Source organism: Peromyscus californicus, unplaced genomic scaffold, assembly GCF_007827085.1.
Source record: "Peromyscus californicus insignis strain IS unplaced genomic scaffold, ASM782708v3 Scaffold_24__1_contigs__length_46423439, whole genome shotgun sequence".
NCBI lineage: Eukaryota > Metazoa > Chordata > Mammalia > Rodentia > Cricetidae > Peromyscus > Peromyscus californicus.
The window spans coordinates 38,487,460-38,508,628 of NW_026294535.1; the positions used below are offsets into that span (position 1 = coordinate 38,487,460).

The window sequence follows — 21,169 nt, forward strand, 5'->3', positions numbered from 1 at the left end:
AACGGCCGCTTGGTGTCTTTGGGACACAATGTTACAGCTAAGGAGTCTCGGGACTTCTCCTGAAGGCACCAATACTAAGCCACGATGTCGCAGTATGCTGCTGGTACACAGACACCTGGGCTAACCTGAAGCACAGGACTGACTGACACTCAAGTCAGAAGCTGGAGAACTAAGACAGTCTTCATGGTAAAATACAGCCAGCAGATGACCTGCCCTCTTTGTTAGCCACAGTTTAGACAATCGGAGGAACTCAGCTCTGAAAACAGTTAAGTGTACCCATGCTACAAAGGTCCACAGCAGAGGTTCGGCCTACGTAGACACACACTTTAATTTTAACTGCAATGGGGCTCACCTGGCAAATCCAACCGCATGGTTGAGGCTGTCCGCCAGAGATGCCTGCCTTTCCTCATCCTGAGCCATCATCAGCTTCTCCAACAGAACCTTAAACCTCTCCATGAGCGGCGTCAGGAGGTCCTTCATTAGGGCCTGCTTGTGTTCCGCGGGGTAGTCGCCATTGACGATCAGGGCGCCAGCTGTTTCGTAAATGAAGAGCTGATCATCGCTGCTCAGCAAGGACTGGAGACCGTTCTCCTAGGCGGGAAGTCCGTCTTAACTGAGGGTTCACATTTAGTGCCTCTCATTTACTCAATCAAGAACAAGCACGAGAGATAGGAAATATAATCCACCACATCAGCTCATATACCGGGCATTTATAAAAAATGAAATTTCCGCCAGGCAGTGGTGGTGCACGCCTTTAATCCCAGCACTCGGGAGGCAGAGGCAGGCCAACTTCACGGCCAGCCTGGTCTACAAAGTGAGTTCTAGGACAGCCAGGGCTGTTACACAGAGGACGCCTGTCTTGAAAAACCAATATTTATAAAATAAATAAAAATAAAACAAAGACCACATGTAAATCAAACTGTACTTATAAACTATCTCAACTTCAATCCTTTTAGTTAGTGACACTGACAGAATGTTTTAGACCCTAAGTCTGAAGACAAAAACTTCAATGTTAAGTGGCCCTGGGAATGAGAAATACGATCACATTAGAGACTAATTTAAAGGCTGAATTTCTTCTCTCCTCCATGAAATATGTCGGCTGCATTTAACAGTCCAGAGAAATCAGAACATACTCCACGCGGCCGAATTCCTATTATGCTTGTCATCCAAACAATCTTGATAAAGAGATCCAAATAAACTCTGTGCACACACCTCCCCTCCCCTAGTTAGAGACAGGGTGAAGCTGGTTATGATGGCACAGGCAGTCTCGATATCCGGGGAAGACACGCAGAGGATACTTACAGGGGGAGAAAGGGCCAACAAGTCTTGGATTCTATTCAAAATCTCCTCAATGAAAGGATTCATCTGTTTACTGAATGAGATCAAAAGGAAAACCACGGGTAAGTGATGTGCTCACAAGCTGCTGAAATATAAACCCCTTTAAAAGGGAAGGAACTAGGGCTCAGTTTTATGCTAGCCAATCTGATCACTAAAATTAGCTTAAGAGCAATTTAAAAAGTCCACCTGCTCTGCAGTGATACATTACCAAGACGATGGCACTATTTATCCCCCCCCCCCGCCCCCCGTACTTATACAGATACTGTATATGATAGGTTATGTTAAAAACGTACTTTTGGGCTGGGCATCACAGGGCAAGCCTATAATCCCATACTTGGGAGGTAGACAGAGGCAATGGAATCCGTTTGCCATCTCCAGGACCAAGCAAATAAACAAAAAACATGCACCCTGGCCTAGGGAGATGGCCCAGCCATCTTGAATTAAGAATGAGAAAAAAAAAAAAAAAAAAAAAAAAAAAAAAAAAAAAAGCCGGGCGGTGGTGGTGCACGCCTTTAATCCCAGCACTCGGGAGGCAGAGCCAGGTGGATCTCTATGAGTTCGAGGCCAGCCTGGGCTACCAAGTGAGTCCCAGGAAAGGCGCAAAGCTACACAGAGAAACCCTGTCTCGAAAAACCAGAAAAAAAAAAAAAAAGAATGAAATGCATTTGCTGTGCAAACCCGAAGACTTCAATTTGACACCTCGATCCCACATGGGAAAGCTCAACTCCCACGTACTTCAAACACCCACTCAATAATAATATACAGAATCTACAAAACAATAGAGTAATACACAAACTTGCATCAAAGTACGCAAACAAGCCATCTGTTAGTGCTGAATACAGCAATAGCCAGTCAGCAGGGAAGGAAGCCAGAGCACGACCACTCAATGCTCCTGTCAGTGGGGGAGAGGCCGCTTCAACTCTCAGCTGCCTCCAAGCGCATACTTCACGACCAGCCCTGGCTGGAAGCCACACTTACTTGAGAGATTTGACAAATCTGGAGAACAGGTAAGCGGTTCTGCTCCGGACTTTAGCGCTGGAATGCCACAGACCCCTGTGATCTAAGAAAGCCATCTACAGAAAGAGACACTGATCATTTCTGGTCTGATTCAAGGATTTCACTGTCATACTGCAGTTTTTGCTCACATCAAACTGTACTTGTTGGGCAGGACCTGGCATACAGGAGGAAAGTTCCATCACACACAGGGAGGCTCTTAAGGACTTGGTTTACATAGAACTGTCACCCAGCTTTAGTCAGAGGAAAGTCACAGAGAACAATCTCATCATTGAAGCGGGAGGGAGGTGCGCACTTACTAGTACACTTGGAATGTGCTGAGGTTCAACTGTGAAGAACTTTTCATATCGAACAACAGTTTCAAAGAACTCCAGTGTCACAGACGTGTGCTGGTAGGAACTCACTCCTGACGTTACCAACTGGAAAGGGGGAAAAAATGAAGAAACCCATTTTTGTTACCTGCAACCTCCAAAGTCCCTCCGTAAAGACATCCAAGCTCTAGCGACGATGACGGCCCTGGAGCTTATGGCACGGAGTGAAGGGTGCTCAGTGTACCTACCGTTCGCATCATGTCCTGCAAAGCACTAGCTTTGGAAACGTCACCTGAGAAGTGCGCACCGTGGGACACGGGGAGAGCTTCCGCCAGCATGTACAGCAGCCTCACTGCCACCTCCACCTCCATGAAGCGTGTGGTCTGCCAGTTCCTGCCAAGGCATCAGAGTGTCTGTCTGTCTGTCTGTGAGACCTCAACATAAACTTTGTATATGACTCTCGACACTCGGGACAGTGACGCACCCACAAAATGGCTCGGCCACTGGTGAGGTGCCCACACTCCTGTAACCAACCCCAATAAAACTCACTGGTTACCAAGACAGCGGAAGAGGACCAGGGGAAGTAACAGCATGGGAGGGGAAAACGGCTGGACTACATTAAGTGCATGTATGGAAATACCATAATGAAACCCATTATTAAGTATAACTGACATGCTAATAAAAAACCATTTTTAAAAATCTCTGGAATGATTAAAAAGTCAAACTACTCTTTTTTTTGCCAAGCAATGTAATCTATACACAGAGGTAGACACAAGATAAATTACAGAAGCGACACTGTTTCCAGAGGCGTAAGGAGGATGGCCAGTCACAGCAGGAGCGGGAAGAGCTTACTCTAAGGGCAGAACTTACTGCAGTGTGGCACTGAACACCCTGCGGACAGAAGCCAGCACTAACTCTGGTGACACCTGAGCGAGCCTGTCCAGCAGCAACTTCAGCTGTTTTCTATATTCTACAAACATGGCCTCATCTTCACCCTGCGACACAAGTGGAAAGCATCAAGATGGCGCAGTGGTTAGGAGCACCTGCAGCCAGAGCCTGACAGCTGCACTCCTCACCCACAGCCCAGGGCGGGAGGAGGGAACCGACCTCACCGCCACACCCTGGCCCACCCTCACATACTGATAAATAAACGTCAGTTACCTCGCACCTTTTATCTTTGGATAGAAAAAATCACAAATCCCTTCCTGCTCACTAATTTGCTGTGGGATGTTCTGTATGGCCCTCTATAATGAGATCTGGTGCCCTCTTCTGGCCGGCAGGTGGAACATAATAAATACATAAATCTTAAAATAAAAGTCAGCTGCTGTGGGATGATCTGTATGGCAAATGTGTTGCTGATTGGTCAATAAATAAAACACTGATTGGCCATTGGCTAGGCAGGAAGTATAGGCGGGACAAGGAGGAGAATAAAGCTGGGAAGTGGAAGGCTGAGTCAGAGAGACACTGCCAGCCGCCATGATGAGAAACAGCATGTGAAGATGCCGGTAAGCCACGCGCCATGTGGCAAGGTATAGATTAATAGAAATGGATTAATTTAAGCTGTAAGAACAGTTAGCAAGAAGCCTGCCACAGCCATACAGTTTGCAACCAATATAAGTCTCTGTGTTTACTTGGTCGGGTCTGAGAGGCTGTGGGACTGGCGGGTGACAGAGATTTGTCTTGACTGTGGGCCAGGCAGGAAAACTCTAGCAACACTAATTAGAAATTCTAAAAAACACCTTAGTCATCAAAGGCCTGGGGCACACACAGCCTACAGAGCGGACAGGGCTGAGAGAACACAGCCAGTATGGGCGCACATGAGGCTTACACTTGCCTAGTGTCTTCATTCACCTTTTATTCCCCCAAAGGGCCAACAGTGTTACGATTGGGGCTGATGTGTTGGTTATTATCACCATCATCCTTTGAGAGTGCGTGCGAGTGCGCACGCACACGCATGTGCACACACACATACCCCTAAGCAAGCACCCGATGGCCCTATAGTTAGTGGGAAGTGACCCTCTCATGACCTGGACACACTTCTAAATGAACAAGTCCAGTTAAGCCTCATTCTCACCCTCCTCCATTGAGCCTCAAGCTACCACTGAGCTATATCCCAAATCCCGTAAATTATTTATTCTAGTAAGAGATTTTCTATTCATTTTACATACCAACCACAGATTCCCCTGTCCTCCCTCCTCCCGCACAAAATTTTTTTAGAAAAGAACATTCTTTTTTGTTTGTTTGAGACAGGTTCTCCCTTTGTAACCCAGGATGTAGCCCAGGCTGGCTCAACAGTTACAGCAATATTCTTGCCTAAGGCTGCCAACTGCTGGGATTTCAGGCATATGCCACCAAGCCCAGATTACAAGATTTTCTAAGTAAGTGTATGAGCATTCGAGCATGCGTGTGTGTGCAGACAAGAGGCCAATCTCAGGCATTGGCTTCAGGGGTTATTCACCTTGTGTGTGAGACAAGTTCTCCCATTGAGACCTGGGACTCAATGCCTAGGCCAAGCTGGCTGGCCAGAGTACCCCAGGGGTTCACGGTGTTTGCCTTCCCAGCTCAGGACTACAAGCACACACCAAAAAATGCAGCTGTCTACAGCCACCAAATGCAGATCCTAATTTTTATACAGCAAGCACGTTACCAACTGAGTCACCTCTCCAATCCCTTAGATAGTGAAGGATTCGGGTCTCTATGAGTGTTACTCACAACTGACATTAACATAAATTACTACATCAGTATAAACACGATTGATTTAAAACACTATTTCTTGTTTTAAAAGGCTCTGAAACTAAAAAAATATTAATTTGATACAAACAAACAATAAAATTAAAACCAGTTTTTCTTTGACGCAAAATTCCTTACTTCATTTTCAAAGTTATATTCTTCATCATAAGTCAATTTTTTCATAACAGCCAACATGATTGCCTAAAATTAATAATGAAATAACATTTGTTAATTGTTCTTTTTAATCTGGAAGTTGAGCTACATTTCAAGGTAGATTTCAGACAAAGAACTGATCAGTCTTAGAAGGGCATCTCTGTTATACACTCCAAGGCTCAGGGACTCTCCTGAAGAGGAGAAGCATGACAAGGAGTGGGGTGCTGTGTACAAATCTGAGCTACAACCATCTGTCCTGGAGGGAGGGTACCTGAGACTCAGGAAACACACAACTCACAAGCCCCTCCCTCCCAGGGCTACACACTCATGGGGGGCTGCTGGGAATGACTCCTCCACTGTGGCTTCTGGGAGTTAGCACCTGTAGCTGGGCTCTTCAATGACGCAGCTGCCTCTGCTCTGGTGACTAACCCCTCACCCACAGTCAGCTAAAGAACCCCAGTAAACTCACTGATTTGGGGGAAGAAAATCTACCCTTGGTTTCAAGAAACCACTCACCTCTATATTAGCTTTTTGCTGGTCCGAGAGCACTGGAAGCTTCGAATAAAAAGCAAACAATAATTTATTGGTTAAATGAACAATAATTTATTTTTAATGTTCTACTTGGTTACCGAAGTAGTTTTCTAAGCAATTAATATCTTCTAAAACATACACACAGGAGATGGTGGTACGATTATGGGGCAGAGCATTTTCCCAGCATGTACAAGTCCCTGGGTCCAATCTCCAGCATAAGAAAATAAAATATGCCGGGCGGTGGTGGCGCACGCCTTTTAATCCCAGCACACGGAAGGCAGAGGCAGGAGGATCTCTGTGAGTTCGAGGCCAGCCTGGTCTACAAAGTGAGTTCCAGGAAAGGCGCAAAACTACAGAGAAACCCTGTCTCGAAAAACAAAAAAAAAAAAAAAAGAAAAGAAAATATACAAATTTCTGCTGAGTAGTATGATAGCAAATCTATAGTTAATGTGTTCCTAACTTCAGATGTAGTAATTCCATGTCTAGTAAATAACTTGACACACAGGCAATAAGAAGATTGATTTAAGTTGTTTATCATGCATTTATAAAGAATTAAGCTTTACAGCAGTGAAGGATGTTTTTGTTGTTTTGAGACAGGGTCTTAGCATGTAGCTATGGTTGGCCTGGAACTCACTATAAAGACCAGGCTGGGCCGGGCGGTGGTGGCGCACGCCTTTTAATCCCAGCACTCGGGAGGCAGAGGCAGGCGGATCTCTGTGAGTTGGAGGCCAGCCTGGTCTACAAAGTGAGTTCCAGGAAAGGCGCAAAACTACACAGAGAAACCCTGTCTCGAAAAACCAAAAAAAAAAAAAAGACCAGGCTGGCCTTGAACTCACAGAGATCTGCCTCTGTCTCACCAACAGCTGAGACTAAAGGCATGCATGACCATGCTCAGCTTCTTAAAACAAAGATCACAGCTTACAAAATCCTAAAAACCCTTAAATTCTGCATGCAAAATGTCACACTTCTAAGAGTGAAGGAAGCCTGGGGCTCAGGGATGGAGAACGTCTGGCCCACTCCTGGTTCTGGGTCCAGTCTCCAGCACTGCAAACAGAACCTAACAATGACGGACGACATGGCGGGGAGAATGCGCAGCCAGTACAGAGTCTGCTGCACAAGCCTGAGGACCCTAACTCAGATCCCCACCATCTGTGCGAGCCAAGCACGGCGGCACACGTGGGGAGCAGGATGGGTGGGTGCAGACGGACTCTGGGGTTCCCTGACCAGTCAGCCGACAGCCAGTGAGCTCCAGGTTCACCAAGGGCCTGACTCAAAATGAAGGTGGAGAAATGAAGGAGGACAACCCTCTCTGACTTCTGGTCTTTACACATGCACACGCACAAGCACAGGCACACGGACAAATGCACGCGCACAGGCATGTGGACACACACACAAATGAAGAAAGCTATACCCTCTTGCAAAAGTTACTTTAAGCTTGAATGAGTCAATCAACCCAATATAAACCAGACCTGAAAATGCTGTCATGATCAGTCTACTCAGCTATCGACCCCGAGTACAACAGCATCAACTGGCCGAGCAGAACGTGCTATGGATAAACGGTGATCAACACTCTCAAACTGGGTCCGAGGCACACACACTCCAGAGGAAGGGGAGTCACTGCAGGTACTGTACCCCAGACCAAGACCGAGGCTGGGGAAGTCATGAGAGAGAGGAAGCCACGGCTGCTGTGCCCTCAAATCACCTTCTAAATAACTTAATCACCTTTGGGCTACATTTCTTAAGTTAAAAAAAAACTAAAAAAAGAAATACAGTAATTAACAGAATATACACACACACATATATAAACCAGAATTATGAGTATTTTCTTATTTTCAATTTTCAACAGCTCTTTATAAATCTACTAGACAAAAAGAACAAAACAATGACTCACCTGTTTCAAAATATGAAGATAATCGTAACAAAATCCAATAATGTTAGAGGAGATATCATCATCCTCATGAACTAGCAGCTGTAACATAAGTGGTACTTTTGTCTCGATCGCTTCAAGTGCCTCTTGTGCATTCTTGACAGCCCCATTCTTAATTAATTTAGTCCAGCTAACTATTAATGACTGTCCCATTCCATTGACCAGCTTAGAAAATCTGGCCACAAAGTCCAAGTCTTCTTCCTATGAGCAATGAGCAAAGACCACAGTTACAACCACCCACGTTGGGGAAAAGGCAGACCTCTGACCTGCAGCATGAATGCAGTGCCCATCAGGGTTCAATCTTTAAAAAATGGTTATGTAATCTGTGGCATGGAGGGTTAGTGTGGGCGTCTAGGTGCCATCCTCAGAGGTCAGTCTCCTCCACCGGGGGTTTCAGGAATGAAACTCAGGTCATAAGGATCTCAAGGTAAGAGTTTTTATCTGCTGAGCATTCTGCTGGCCCTCAGGGCTCAATGTCAAGACAGTAGCTACCAATTTCATCATTATGACAGGAAAATTATCAGAATTTGAATTCTTCTGCTACCATTATTATCCAATAGTACTCTAAGAGCAACTATGTTTTGTTTTTTAATTAAAGAACTATTTTGTATGTTTGGTGTTTCGCCTGCACATACATCTGTGCAACATGTGTGCCTGGTGCTCAGAGAGGCCAGAAGAGGGCAGTGGATCCCAGAACCGTAGTTATGGCCTCTGCCAGAGCAGCCAGTGTTCTTAACCACGCATTTCTTCATTCCTGCCAGTTATTTTCATGATGACAGTCCTGTGGATATTACCAACTTTGAAAAAAAAAAAAAAAAAAAAAAAAGGAAAAAAAGAGCTTTCATAAAAGAGACGTTTTAGAATCGTCTTCCCCAACTGTTCATGAATATTTCTATGAGGTCAACGCTGTCACACTGCATGTGTAACTGTAACAGTCCTGTCTGGAACTGTGAGATTTAGGCCTCAACTTGCCTACACAGACACAAAGCTGCTATTACAGTTGCCTGCTTCAGTCACTGCCATCGGTACAGGCAGACCCTGGTTATTTCACTAGCTATCTATAAGCTGTTCTCCCACAGACGGAGGCTCTACTTTTACTATTTTAGATTTCCTTTTCTTAAAAACCCCGGATATTAAATAAATAAGACAGTTAAAGTAACAGAACTACCTTCGGTGCATGAAGAAGGAACCCACTAAAGCCACATTACTGAAATTATCACCAATACAAAGATATCACAGGGCCAGGCAGGGCTCCACCAAGGCTGACAACCTGAGTTCTACCCTCAGACCCTCCTGGTAGGAGAGAACTGACTCTGGAGGTTGTCCTCTGAGCCCCCTCCCCATGTGCGCTGTGCTGCACGCATGTGTACACACACACACACACACACACACACACACACACACACACACACTAAAGAAATGTAATAAAGAACTCAAAGCAGTCTTAGAGACGCTTTCCCTCAGCTGCAGCTAAATCTGAAATGCCGCCCCGGGTGCAGGTGCGGCTCGGTGACAGTGCTGGCAGGAGCGGAGAGAGGGCTCAGGGCTGCGGGACCACTGTCCGCTCTTCCAGAGGACCTGCCCCCACATGGCCGCTTAGAACCACCCGCAGCTCCAGTCTCGGGAGCTCTGACCCCCTCTTTTGTGGGCACTAGGCACACAAGTGATGCACGGACAGACATGCAGACAAACACGCATACACATAAAATAAAAATGTGAAAAACTATTTTAAAATTCAAGTCTACGGTGAAAACGAAACTTATGGTTACTAGGTCTAACCTGGGTCAAACAGTCAAATGCACTATGGTGTAACTGGTGTATTATTTCCTGTCATTCAGGGCATGATCAACACTGCAAACCTGCAGAATGCATGCACCATTCTGACTGTAAAGTATCAGAATGGGTACTGCCAAGTGTGCAAGGAAAACACTACAGTTGTTAGTGGGGCCTCTCAGAACATGGTGGTTTACCATCATCAGTTCAAGGACATCCCCAAACCCAGAGGGAAACCGCGTTCAGCCTCTGTGACAGCTTCCAGAGCTCACACGTAAGAACTGCACCAACCTGGTCAATGCTGAAGAACCCAGCCGTCTGCAACACCTGACACAAGGACTGTACTAGCTTCATCTTATCCACAGGGTCCATCCCTTTATTCACAATTTCAAACAGACAGTCGCATGCTTCTTCCCGCAGAACTTCTACTGACATGTGACCTAGCAGCATATTTATAAACCTGGGGGTGGAGAAATCAAGACCGTAACATTTTCAGTTCACCGGTTTTCCACCCCGACTCTGACAAGTTCAGTTTAAACATGATCGGCATCCGCACCTATCATTGGCTATAAGGGACAAGTCTATCCAAGAGACGTAAGCCCCGACGACTTCAAGGCACTGGCACAGCACTTCTGAGTTAGTGTACTGGTAACTGTGTAAGATCTGGTACCACGACTCCACCAGACTTGGAATGCACTGTTCTCTCATTGTGTCTTTGATCAGAGTATTCCTGCGCGCCTCCTGCAAACAGAACACAAAGACAAGGGAGATTATGACAGCCAAGTGCAGCTGCACACAGTGATTTCCTCTGCACCAAACTCCAGGCTCGTTAAACAGTCCCTGCCATGGCTTCCTATTTATCTGCTCTAAAATTACATCCTGTGATTCTCTGTGTTTCCTTTTTCCGTTCTGTTCCGTGGTGCCAGACTTAATTCATTAAATACAAAGTATAAATAAGCATTGCTTAGAAATTTCAAGAATGTGAAATGATTTCTAAACAGTAGACAAAACTGATACTTAAGCTATTTAGAAAAAAACAGCTATGACTTAAATGTACAGTATCCTTTAAGTTTATGAATCTTTTAGTTACAATTGTCTTAAACTATTACATGAAAGTAAAGCTATTTCCAGTGGGGTTTTTGTCTTTTTGTTCATGAGACAGGGTTGTCAATATGTAACTCAGGATGGCCCTCCTACCCTAGTTACCCAAGTGCTAGAAACAGCCAGTTACATTTCCCACTCTTTACTAATTACTTCTATGTTGAAGGGATAGAGATCAAATCCCGGGCCTCCTGCACACTGTGCAACGTCTCTCTTAGTTCACAAGCACTTCACATTACCATAGCCTTAGGAATAAGGCTCGACTAAGGATGTCCCTCAGCTGCAAAGATTCCCTGGCAGTGATAAAACACTGTATTCAATTACTAGCACTACTTAACAACAAACCAACCAACCAACCAACCAAACAACAAAAACAAAGGCAAGAGAGATGTCTAGATGCATAAAGACCAGGATAGAGGGCTTGGGCGCCACGCCTGGCTGAGACCACGAGACCGCACGCTGACCTACACACTCATAAGCTACTGCTTTTCACTTGTTCAGAAGCATTCAGTATGGATGGCATTTCACGGAACTATGAGAAAATAAGGTGTACTTCCCTGGTGACACGGTGGCTTAGTTTTAAAAATCCAATGTAATGCTCTAATTTCAATCTTCAGTGGTGGGAGAGGTTAAATTTCATTGTCAGCAAATTCAAGATGCTAGGGACATTTGAAGTTTAAGAAGATGCGAAAGGCTGGGCTGGGTGGGGTTGGGGGCGGCAGCGAACAAACAAAAAGAAATGTAACAGACCAGACTCCCTGTCCTCACCGTATGTATGCTCACCTTCCCTACAAAGCATACGTTAAGAACCCAGTCAGTGCCAAGTGACTTGCCTCTGATGTGTGAACCACATCCCGGTCCACCAACTCTGAATCGATGGCCATGAGGATGCGCAGGTACAGATCCACTCCCCTGGGGTTCAGGTCCACGACTGAGAGAATGTCAAAGAAAAACTTGGGCCATTTGGTGAGATACTCCGTAACAAAAAGCAAGGCGAAGACCTGGGCTGCTTTATTCCGTATAAAGGTCTTCTCTGGCTGGGGATTCAGCATCTGGCAAACAGAAAAATCCACAAAATTAGAGCCAAACTATTCAAAAGCACATTATTTTTTTCTACTTATCATTAGCTGGCAAAAACTCACTCAAATTTCAATATTGCCCAGATTGGCGGCAGCACAGCAAACTGCAAATTTACCCATGAGTGCAAGGGACCGGTCACATGACGAGCAAGTGAATTAATGGCTGCCTCTTAGACTGGGAGACAGAGGCAGGTGAATCTCTGTGAGTCCCAGGCCAGCCTGGTCTACAAATTGAGTTCCAGGACAACCAGGGCTACACAGAGAAACCCTGTCTCAAAAATTTTTTTTTATTTTCCCACAGCGTTGGGCATAAATCTGTATACTACTCAAACATTCTCTCTTTCTTTTTTTGGGGGGGGGGCAGGGAGCAGGGAGCTGTTTGCCTCTTTGGAGTCAGGGTCTTCCTATGTAGCTCAGGTTGGCCTCACTCAGAGGGATCCACCTGGCTTTCTGCCTCTGTGGGATCAAAGGTTTGAGCCACCAGGCCCAGCCTAGGCCTTGTTTTTATGTGACAAGGTCTACTAACAGCTCAAGTTGGCCTTTAAAACTTGTTCAAACTCCAGGCTGGCCTCCAAATAACAATCTTCCTCCCTCTGCCTGCTGGTATTGAGACACAGGTGTGAACCAAGGGTTATTAAGCTTCATGTACAGAATTTCTTTTCTTTTTCTTTTTCTTTCTTTCTTTTTTTTTTTTTTGGCTACAAGGTTTCCCTATGTAGCACTGGCTGTCCTGGAACTCACTCTGTAGCCCAGGTGGCCGCCTGCCTCTGCCTCCTGCGTGCTGGGATTAAAGACGTGCACCACCACCGCCCGGCTAAATAAAATTACTTTTTAAAACTAAAGTTTCAGCCATGTGTGGTGGTGGGTACCTTTAATCCTGGCAGTTGGGAGGCAGAGGAAAGCGTACCAGGTCAACCAGGGCTACATAGTGAGACCCTTTCTCAAAAAAGAGAAAAGTTTTCACAATGTTATGGCAAGTAGAGCAGTTTTGGTTATTAATACAATCTTAAGTTACTGTTTCTGCCCGTGATCTTCAAGACCAGCACTTTAAATATAAAAGAGGGAACAGCTGATTGACTGAGGCACCGAATGAAATGAACGATTTTACCTGAGCTTGCAGCCACGACAGGAGTGTCCCCCTGATGAGCTGCTGCTGGGCTGTGCTGAGTTCTGAGTACCTGTTAAAGAGGGAACAGTGACTACATTTGCTGCATGCGGCGGCGGCGGCGAACGTAAATCTCATCTATCAAAAGGGAGAGTTTTGCACTGCAGGTGTCCATTAACACAGTTGTAAAGAACACACAGATGAGTGGGTCAGACAGGCTACAGTCAGTGACCTCAGATTTGTGGCTCAGTTCACGCTCAAACAAATGACAGCTATGTGATTTTTTTTTTTTTTTAAACCAACCATGCATTGAGGTCTGTGGTCTACAGAATAAGCCTGCAGACTGGCTAGCTCAGTCTAAATAAATCAAAACACATACGTAGCCCAGATATAATTTCTACCCTGGTAGTTTACTATCTGTATTTTGGTTTCCTCAAGGACGGAATAACAAATTAAAATATGCCTGTCTCAACAAATCTTTGAGATTAAAAACAATGAAAAGGCTTACTTGTATTTAACTTGATGTTCTAATACTTGGAAGCAGAAAAATTTTATGTGATCATCACTGAAAAAGAAAAAAAAAATTAGATAATCAGAGAATAACTGGAAAACAATGGCAAAATACCAGTAACAACGGTGAGGTTTCTAACACTAGGCTTTTGCCTGGCTTTCTACTTACCAATCATATCTAACTCATTTATAGTATTGTCTTTTTTGTTTTATGGCACTGGGTACCTAACTCAGGGCCTCATGAATTTCAGGCAAAGGCTTTACCCATCAGCCACAGGCCCAAGCCCTGAGTTAAACAGGTTCAAAGAGCTCTAAATACAATTCACAACACATGGCAATCCCATTACATTTAATAAGCAACATAACCACGTGTTCTAATACACACCCCAAACACAGTACTTTGTGAGTGGAGGCCATTGCCCCAAACTCTAACGTGCAGAGTCAAAGCTCTGGGAACAATTTCTGTACTTTACTTTAGAATGACCAGGAAGATCAAGATGGCAAATAGCGGGCAGCAAGAAACTGACGAAATCAGAGGTGCCGCCGTCGCCTACCTGAAACTTAACCATTATTAATTAGTCAGTCCTCTTACAGGCAAATACAAAATAAACAGGGTAGGATGGCTCAGTCCACCCTCAAAGTTCACACAAGAAACTGAACCACAAATAAACCCACCTTTGTAAGATGGGAGGGGAAAAAAATCTATTTCTAACTCCCCTAAAGGGGATACAGCCAACAATTGTTGACAAAATTCCTTTAGAGTCCAGGAATCTGCTCAGTCCAAACAGCGGTGCATGAGACAGGCTTTGTGCGGGACACTGTTTCCTATTTAAAGAGCAGTCCAAGCAGAAATGCAGACACTCTAAGATGTTCAAGAAAAAGAAACCTCAGTAAACCCAACTACGCTGCACCCACACAGGGTGCCACACAGGACTACGGGCCCAGCACTCCAGCCAGAGGGCCATCACTAAAGCCTCCTGCTCCCAGCAGCAGGCTGCTGTGTCCCGCTAGCTAACAGCTTCCCACAAGCCTCACTACGCCAGGTTGTCTTCTTTAATAAGAAACTAACTTAAATAATGACGAAATGAGCATACAAGTTTCTATTTCTACGAAACTGCGTTTGCTGCTTTAGAAAGACTACCCACAAGGCCACATTGCAGGGGAGAGCCTTTTCACATATGGTACGTGGCCTCAGGAATCAGAGGGGAAGAGCTGGAGGGAAGTATTTCGAGACCTGCTTTCACCCTTCCTGAATTCTCCTCAGAGGCCCACGCTGGGAACTGTACAAGGTAGACTATGAGCATCACCCTAAGACTGCAATGAGTACTAATGACAAGACCTTGGTCCCAACACCAATAGTGACTGAATGTTGAGATACTCCAAGTGAAGGCTTAGATTAAGATACAGATCATCATTAACGATCACCTCCTTCACCAACTTCCAACCATAAGACAATGACATATTTAGTGTAGCCTCTTCCAGTGAAGACTGGCTATCAGGCACACAATACACATAAAGAAAGGGTAGTTTGGGCTGGAGAGATGGCTCAGTGGTTAAGAGCACTGACTGCTCTTCCAGTGGACCCGAGTTCAATTCCCAGCACCCACATGGCAGCTCACAACCATCTGTAACTCCAGGACCCAACACCCTCACACAGGCATACATACAAGCAAAACCCCAACAAAATAAAAATACATTTTAAAAAGGATAGTTTGACTGAAAAATCAATTCTGGATTGGCTTAAAAAAATTGGTTTGCTATTTTTCTTTTTTCATGCTACTAACAGTTTTCAAAAGGGTAAGTCACAAAATGGTTTTATAAAAATACTTTCCAAAACAAAACTTAAAATGTTTCATGTTCATAGACATGTCAGTCCTTCCAGACAATATAGAGAATCTGTCTTAATTACCTGTATGTCTTCTGTGCGAGAGCCTCTGCACACACCTGCCAGGCATCTGGGGAAATCTTTAACTGCTCAAAATAAGCCAGGGCCTGAAAGATTGCAAAACAAAGCAACAGAGTTGATACTGAATTCTGATGCTCTACTCATACTAAACAAAGGCTGGAGTGAACCAATAATCAACAACGATTTGGGTTTAATACATCAGCTAAAACACCTAATCCAGGCTTCTGAATATGTGCAAAGTCCAGATGGTTCATTCCTAAGAATAGATCAGTGACCAGTTATCAGTTAGACACTTAAAACAGTTTCCTTCAGTAAAGGAGCTGGTGCAAGATGGCCCTGCAGACATCACTGGGTTATGAGATGACAGAGAAGAAGTGCCTAAGTGTTTTATCAAGTGCAATAATATTAAGGTATATACAACCATAGAAGGGCCTATGAAGAGTGCTCGGAGCACACGTGGCCTCCTACCACAGGTAAATGCTAAATAAAACAACACAGAGCTTTCCGGCCAACAACTAACCTAGGATGGGCAGGAGGGTAGCAGGTGAGAGGGGAGGGTGGTGGTGCACATCTTGGGAGGCAAGTACAGATGGTCTGGCTTCACAGTTGCTATCTGAAGTGGAGGGCGGTCTTGGGAGACCTGACCCGAATCCTTGGTAATGTCAAGTTTCTACAAAACCCACGACTACCACTGGGAACATTTCAAGAGCCAGGACAGTGGACAAATGCAGTCACTTATACACGCTGCTAATATTTCACTCACCATAAAGGGAGGGGGTTCATCAGCTAAGACTCTCACTAGCAGTGTTTCCTCTGAACAACAGCAAGGCCCAGGGATGCAGCTCCGGTGATGGAGTACTTGCCTGGAATAAGAGCCCTGGGCTAAATCCTAGGCACCACACACACAGGTGTGGCGGTGCTTGTCTGTTATCTAAGTACTCAAGAGGTGTGGGTGGGAGGAGCAAAGTTCAAGGGCATCCTCAGCTACACAGCAACTTTGAGGCTAGCCTGGGCTACATGAGACCCTGTCTCAGAAAAATTAAATGAAAGGTTTTAAGCCAAAGCTGGGGAAGAGGGAGGAAATAACCAGGACTCTTTCCGTTTCTGTCTCTGTTAAGATGGCGCAGCAGGAAGGAGGCGCCTGAGTTCAATTCCCGGAACCCGGGTCAAGATGGAAAGAAAAGAGCGGCTCCGTGCAAGCCCCGAGGCCCTCACTCCCCACCCACACCACACACGCCGCACACGCCCGTACACGCCTGCACGCTGGCTCATTCATTAATTTTTAAAGTGTTGAATGCTGGAACTTAAAAGTTAACAGAATCCAGGAGGCGGTGGCGCACACCTTTAACCCCAGCACTTGGGAGGCAGAGGCAGGCGGATCTGGAGGCCAGCGTGGTCTACAGAGCTAGTTCCAGAACAAACAGGGCCACAGATTAACCCTGTCTTGAAAAACACAAACAAACAAAATTAACAGAATTCAAAAAGAATATATTAAAAAATACGGATAGGAACTGGACATGGTGACTCACACCTACAATCGCACGACTCAAAAAACAAAAAAGTTGGAGGCCACCCTGGGTTACAGTGTGAGCTTCAGTCTCACACAAAGGACAAAAACAGCGAACAGGAGTGCCAGAAATGGTGGTGCACACCGAAAATCCCAGAACTTGGGAGGCCGAGGCAGGGAAATCAGAAGTGCCATGCCATCCTCAACTACATGGCTACTCCACTGCTAGCTCAGGCTACATTCTGTCTTCTGTTTCAGACAAAACAAAAATAACAGAGCTAGCAAGATGCCTCAGTGTGTGAGTTTGGATTCCTAGAGCCCACATGGTGGAGAAAGAGGAAACAGACTTTTACAAGTTGTCCTCCGAACACAAACATGTACATCATGGCAGGTTCACGATGCTCTCACCCCACCAATAAATACATGTAAAACCCTAGGCTCCCTTCCAATACCCCAGCCCAACCAGTCCAACAAACAGAGCAAAGCAGAAGAAGGGGGCCAGGGAGATTGCCCAGCAGGTCAAAAGTGCTTCCTGTGTGAGCTGAGATCCCGGAAGCCACAGCAAAGTGGGAAGAGAGAGAGATGATTCTCCACAAGGTTGTCCTCTCATCACACCGACACCTATGCCGTGGGCACACTAATAACAGAATGTCTTCAAACAAGAAAGGCTAGTATGGTGGACTGGGGCAGTACCTCCAGCAGCCTGGAAGCTGAAGCAGGTGGACGGTTGTGAGTTCAAGGTGAACCTGAGCTACATGGTGAGTACCAGGTCAGTCTAGAAAACACAGCAAGACACCGCCTCAAACAAACGGAACAAGGCTTACAAGATCGCTCGGATGAAAACCCTACACAGTGAAGGTTGGTCTCACAAACAAAACCCAAACCATTACAAAAAACTAGCGTAAAGCTCAGGAGTAGAGCCCTTGCCTAGGTTCAAATCCCAGGTAACAGCGGAAACAGAAAGTCACCGAAAAGAACTCTTAAAAATTGTGAAGAGGGCCGGGCTGTGGTGGCGCATGCCTTTAATCCCAGCACTCAGGAGGCAGAGGCAGGTGGATCTCTATGAGTTCGAGCCCAGCCTGGTCTACAGAGTAAGATCCAGGACAGCCAAATCTACACAGAGAAACTCTATCTTGAAAAAACTAGAATTGTGAAGAGGACCAAAAGCCAGAGGCTCTGAACCAGACCAACAGCTCCTTGCAATGAACAACTGCAAGTCAAGCTGCGTGGACAAAGGGGTATACTTCCTGACACACTGCAGTTCCCAATGCCAACAAGACAAACGAAGAGCTGATGGAGAGGTGGAGAAGACGGAGGAGCAAAGTGGTTTAATTAATATTTTAAAATTTTTCTTGGGGGGGGATTGCTACAAGGGTGAAGGGCAGATATGGGGGGACTGGGAAATGAGAGGGATTGGGGTACACGATGTGAAATTCCCCAAGAATCAATAAAAATTATGATTAAACAATTATGATAAGGATGCTAAAGTGTCACTCTTCACAATTGATGGTTTCTGTCAGGTGTAGGTAGGGAAGGACTAGTTTTCTTTAAGGGGCTGGCCCAGGAGTGTGAGCATGCCAGTGAGTACATGGGCAACACAAACTGGGCTTTTTTTCTTTTTGGGGGGGACCTGGGAGGAATGGGAAGTGAGTGTGCTGGGGTTCATGATTCGAAAATCCCAGATAATCAATAAAAATATTATAAAAACAAACAAACCCCACAATCACCTGACACTTATAAAACAGCCAAAAGCTTTTAATTATAATCAGCATGCAACATCAAGGTAGGATAAAGGTCAGACAATGTCTCAGCTATTTTGAAAGCAGGTGGCTTAAATGTCCATGAAAATAAAACCATTTATATACAAAAAGCCTGGACTTCTAGGTTTTTAATGTTCCAATACTGACTTCTAGATTCCTATTATTTGCCATATTTGGAGAGCTAGTTCCTTTTTTTATCAGCAGAGGCATATATCTTATCATATCATACACTACTTGGGAGGTTTTTGTTCATTTGTTTTTTTAAACCACTTTAAAAGAAATCTCTACTACTTAAAAGCAGAACGAGACTATAATGCTTAGTGAGGCTGCTGACTTTAGCTCATTTACAGCAAGTTCCCTTCTTTGCTACAAGGAGTAGGAAGAAAGAAAAACTCCCCCTTTCCTCTGATCATAAACTTCAGAACACTCACATCTTTAAAAATTAATTAAAGGCCTGTTCTTTTAGTGTCTTCTTTTATCATTCAGTTAAAGTCCTTATTAGATTTATAAGCTACACTATTAGGTTTAATTGCTTACATTTACCCGAATATACCAGCATCTCCTAATGAATTTCTTGTCACAAAATCGTTTCATGTAACTTAAGGTGTGGCATATGAAAACTGCTTATTTCCAGTCTGCAAAGACTAAACAACAAGGAGGCTAGCTGTCACCCACACACGAGCAAAGCAACTTACAGTCCAAGGCGAGCAAGGGTAAAGTAGAATATGCACTACGCTAGTGCAAAAGTTCTCTACCTTTTTAACTGGGTGACAACTTTGCAACAAAAGAAGTGACGGATGTTGCACAGGACCTGCCCTCACAGGCCGGTTGGTCGGCTTCAGTCAGTTTCCGCACTCTGGCTCAGGCAACTTAACAAAAACCAATCACAACACTTGATGTTTCAATATTCAGAACATACTCACCTCAAATCTGTCGGTCCTATTATGTTTACCAAGTCAGATGTGTTTTCGGTTTAAATCCTCCCATGTACATTTGTGATAGCATGCTTTTAAAAACGACTAAATCGATGGACTTACCCTTTGTCTAAAGTCTGAATCAGCATTTGGATTTAGCCCTAAAAGAGCCTGTTCATCCATGTCTGCTGTTATTCCTGGAGTTTTCCGATCACAACAGACGTGGCTTCTAATCCCACAGAAGAATCCACACTCATCTGCACACAGAAAACAAAAGACGATTATCTGGAATATAAGAAGTGGCTGAAAAGACACAGCTCTGTAGAGGCAAAGTCCACGCTGAGGTCAAGGGAGCCCATGTCTCACCAGAACAGAGTGGACCCTGTGGCGCACACCAGTGTCTAGTTTTGCACAGTTTAAACAAGGATGCCATTAAGGCTCTCAGGTGGTACTGTCCTGCAAAGCTCGCCAGCCAAGTACGGAAAGTAACTCTTGTAGAAGGATGCATGCAGCGTTGGGACTCGTCTGCAGCATAATGTGTGCCTGGGGAGAATAATATCTATATGCCCTTGGTTTAGTGCGGTAAGAATTTCCCTGCTCTCAGATATGACCATAAAACATCTTTTAAAGCCATTAGAATGGGTCCGGCACCCACTTAGAATGGCTCACCTCAGGGTTTAATACCCTTACTGGAGGTCTACCAGTAGGGCATGAGAAGTAAAGAGGAAGGGCTAGAGTGAAGAACCAGTCATTTAGTGTTGGAACAATGAGCTAATTCTGCCTTTTACAGGTCTCTGCTCTTGCCAGCCAATTCTAGAAATGTATTTCATAAATGACTTCCCTCCCTCAGAACTCCCCCATCCCACACCAGCTTTCCTCTCCCCGACATCCCCGGAAAGCAATCTACTTCACAATACAGAGTCTAACATTCTCACACCAGAACATGGTACGCTCCCAAAGGCAGCTAGTTCTTCCATACACAACATGCTTTTCTGCATACACATGGAACAAACTCCAGACAGTGTGAACGCTGTTCTCAGGGGAGGAGAGTTTGCTAGTAAAGGGCTTCCTGCACCTGACTCCCCAGCACCCACGGAAAAGCTAGGTGTGGCAGAACTGGGGAGGTGGGGAGAAAACACTTGGCAGACTCTCAAAGCTTTCTGGACAGCTCCTCTAGCCAAACTGGTGAGCTCCAGGTTCAGGAAGACCCTGTCTCAAAAAAAAAAAGGGTGTACAAGGTGGGAGACAGGAGAGTAAACAGAATGCATTACGTACCTATATGAAATTGCCAAAAAACAAGTTCAACAGTGAAAATCAGCGGAGGAAAATCAATGGAAGCAATATAGACCTCTGGCTTCTAACTGCACACATATGAGCACACACAGACACACCAAACACACATGACATTTTCTGGAACACAGTGAAGTTAAGGAAATTAGGCCTTACATTCCTATTACAAAGCTATAAAGCTTCTTTATTTATCTACTTTTAATTATTAGAACTCAAGTGA

The 21,169-nt window shown here is 44.9% G+C and overlaps 1 protein-coding gene across 2 annotated transcripts in view; it reads right to left on the reverse strand.

Annotated features, from left to right (window-relative positions):
• Xpot (exportin for tRNA) overlaps window positions 1-21,169 on the reverse strand; it is a 42,476-nt gene that overhangs the window by 18,100 nt on the left and 3,207 nt on the right. Inside the window, exons 2-17 of one of the 2 annotated variants that reach the window (XM_052753479.1) lie at window positions 19,783-19,916; window positions 15,482-15,564; window positions 13,571-13,627; window positions 13,066-13,135; window positions 11,712-11,930; window positions 10,334-10,518; window positions 10,069-10,237; window positions 7,969-8,205; window positions 6,063-6,101; window positions 5,532-5,594; window positions 3,534-3,658; window positions 2,912-3,056; window positions 2,652-2,771; window positions 2,317-2,411; window positions 1,303-1,372; window positions 353-588 (exon numbers count right to left, since the gene is read on the reverse strand). In XM_052753479.1, coding sequence (XP_052609439.1) covers window positions 353-588; window positions 1,303-1,372; window positions 2,317-2,411; window positions 2,652-2,771; window positions 2,912-3,056; window positions 3,534-3,658; window positions 5,532-5,594; window positions 6,063-6,101; window positions 7,969-8,205; window positions 10,069-10,237; window positions 10,334-10,518; window positions 11,712-11,930; window positions 13,066-13,135; window positions 13,571-13,627; window positions 15,482-15,564; window positions 19,783-19,842 — 1,973 coding nt within the window. In that variant the 5' untranslated portion in view covers window positions 19,843-19,916. Of the gene's footprint in view, window positions 1-352; window positions 592-1,302; window positions 1,373-2,316; window positions 2,412-2,651; window positions 2,772-2,911; window positions 3,057-3,533; window positions 3,659-5,531; window positions 5,595-6,062; window positions 6,102-7,968; window positions 8,206-10,068; window positions 10,238-10,333; window positions 10,519-11,711; window positions 11,931-13,065; window positions 13,136-13,570; window positions 13,628-15,481; window positions 15,565-19,782; window positions 19,917-21,169 lie in introns of both variants that reach the window. The other variant, XM_052753478.1, reaches the window with a different exon arrangement.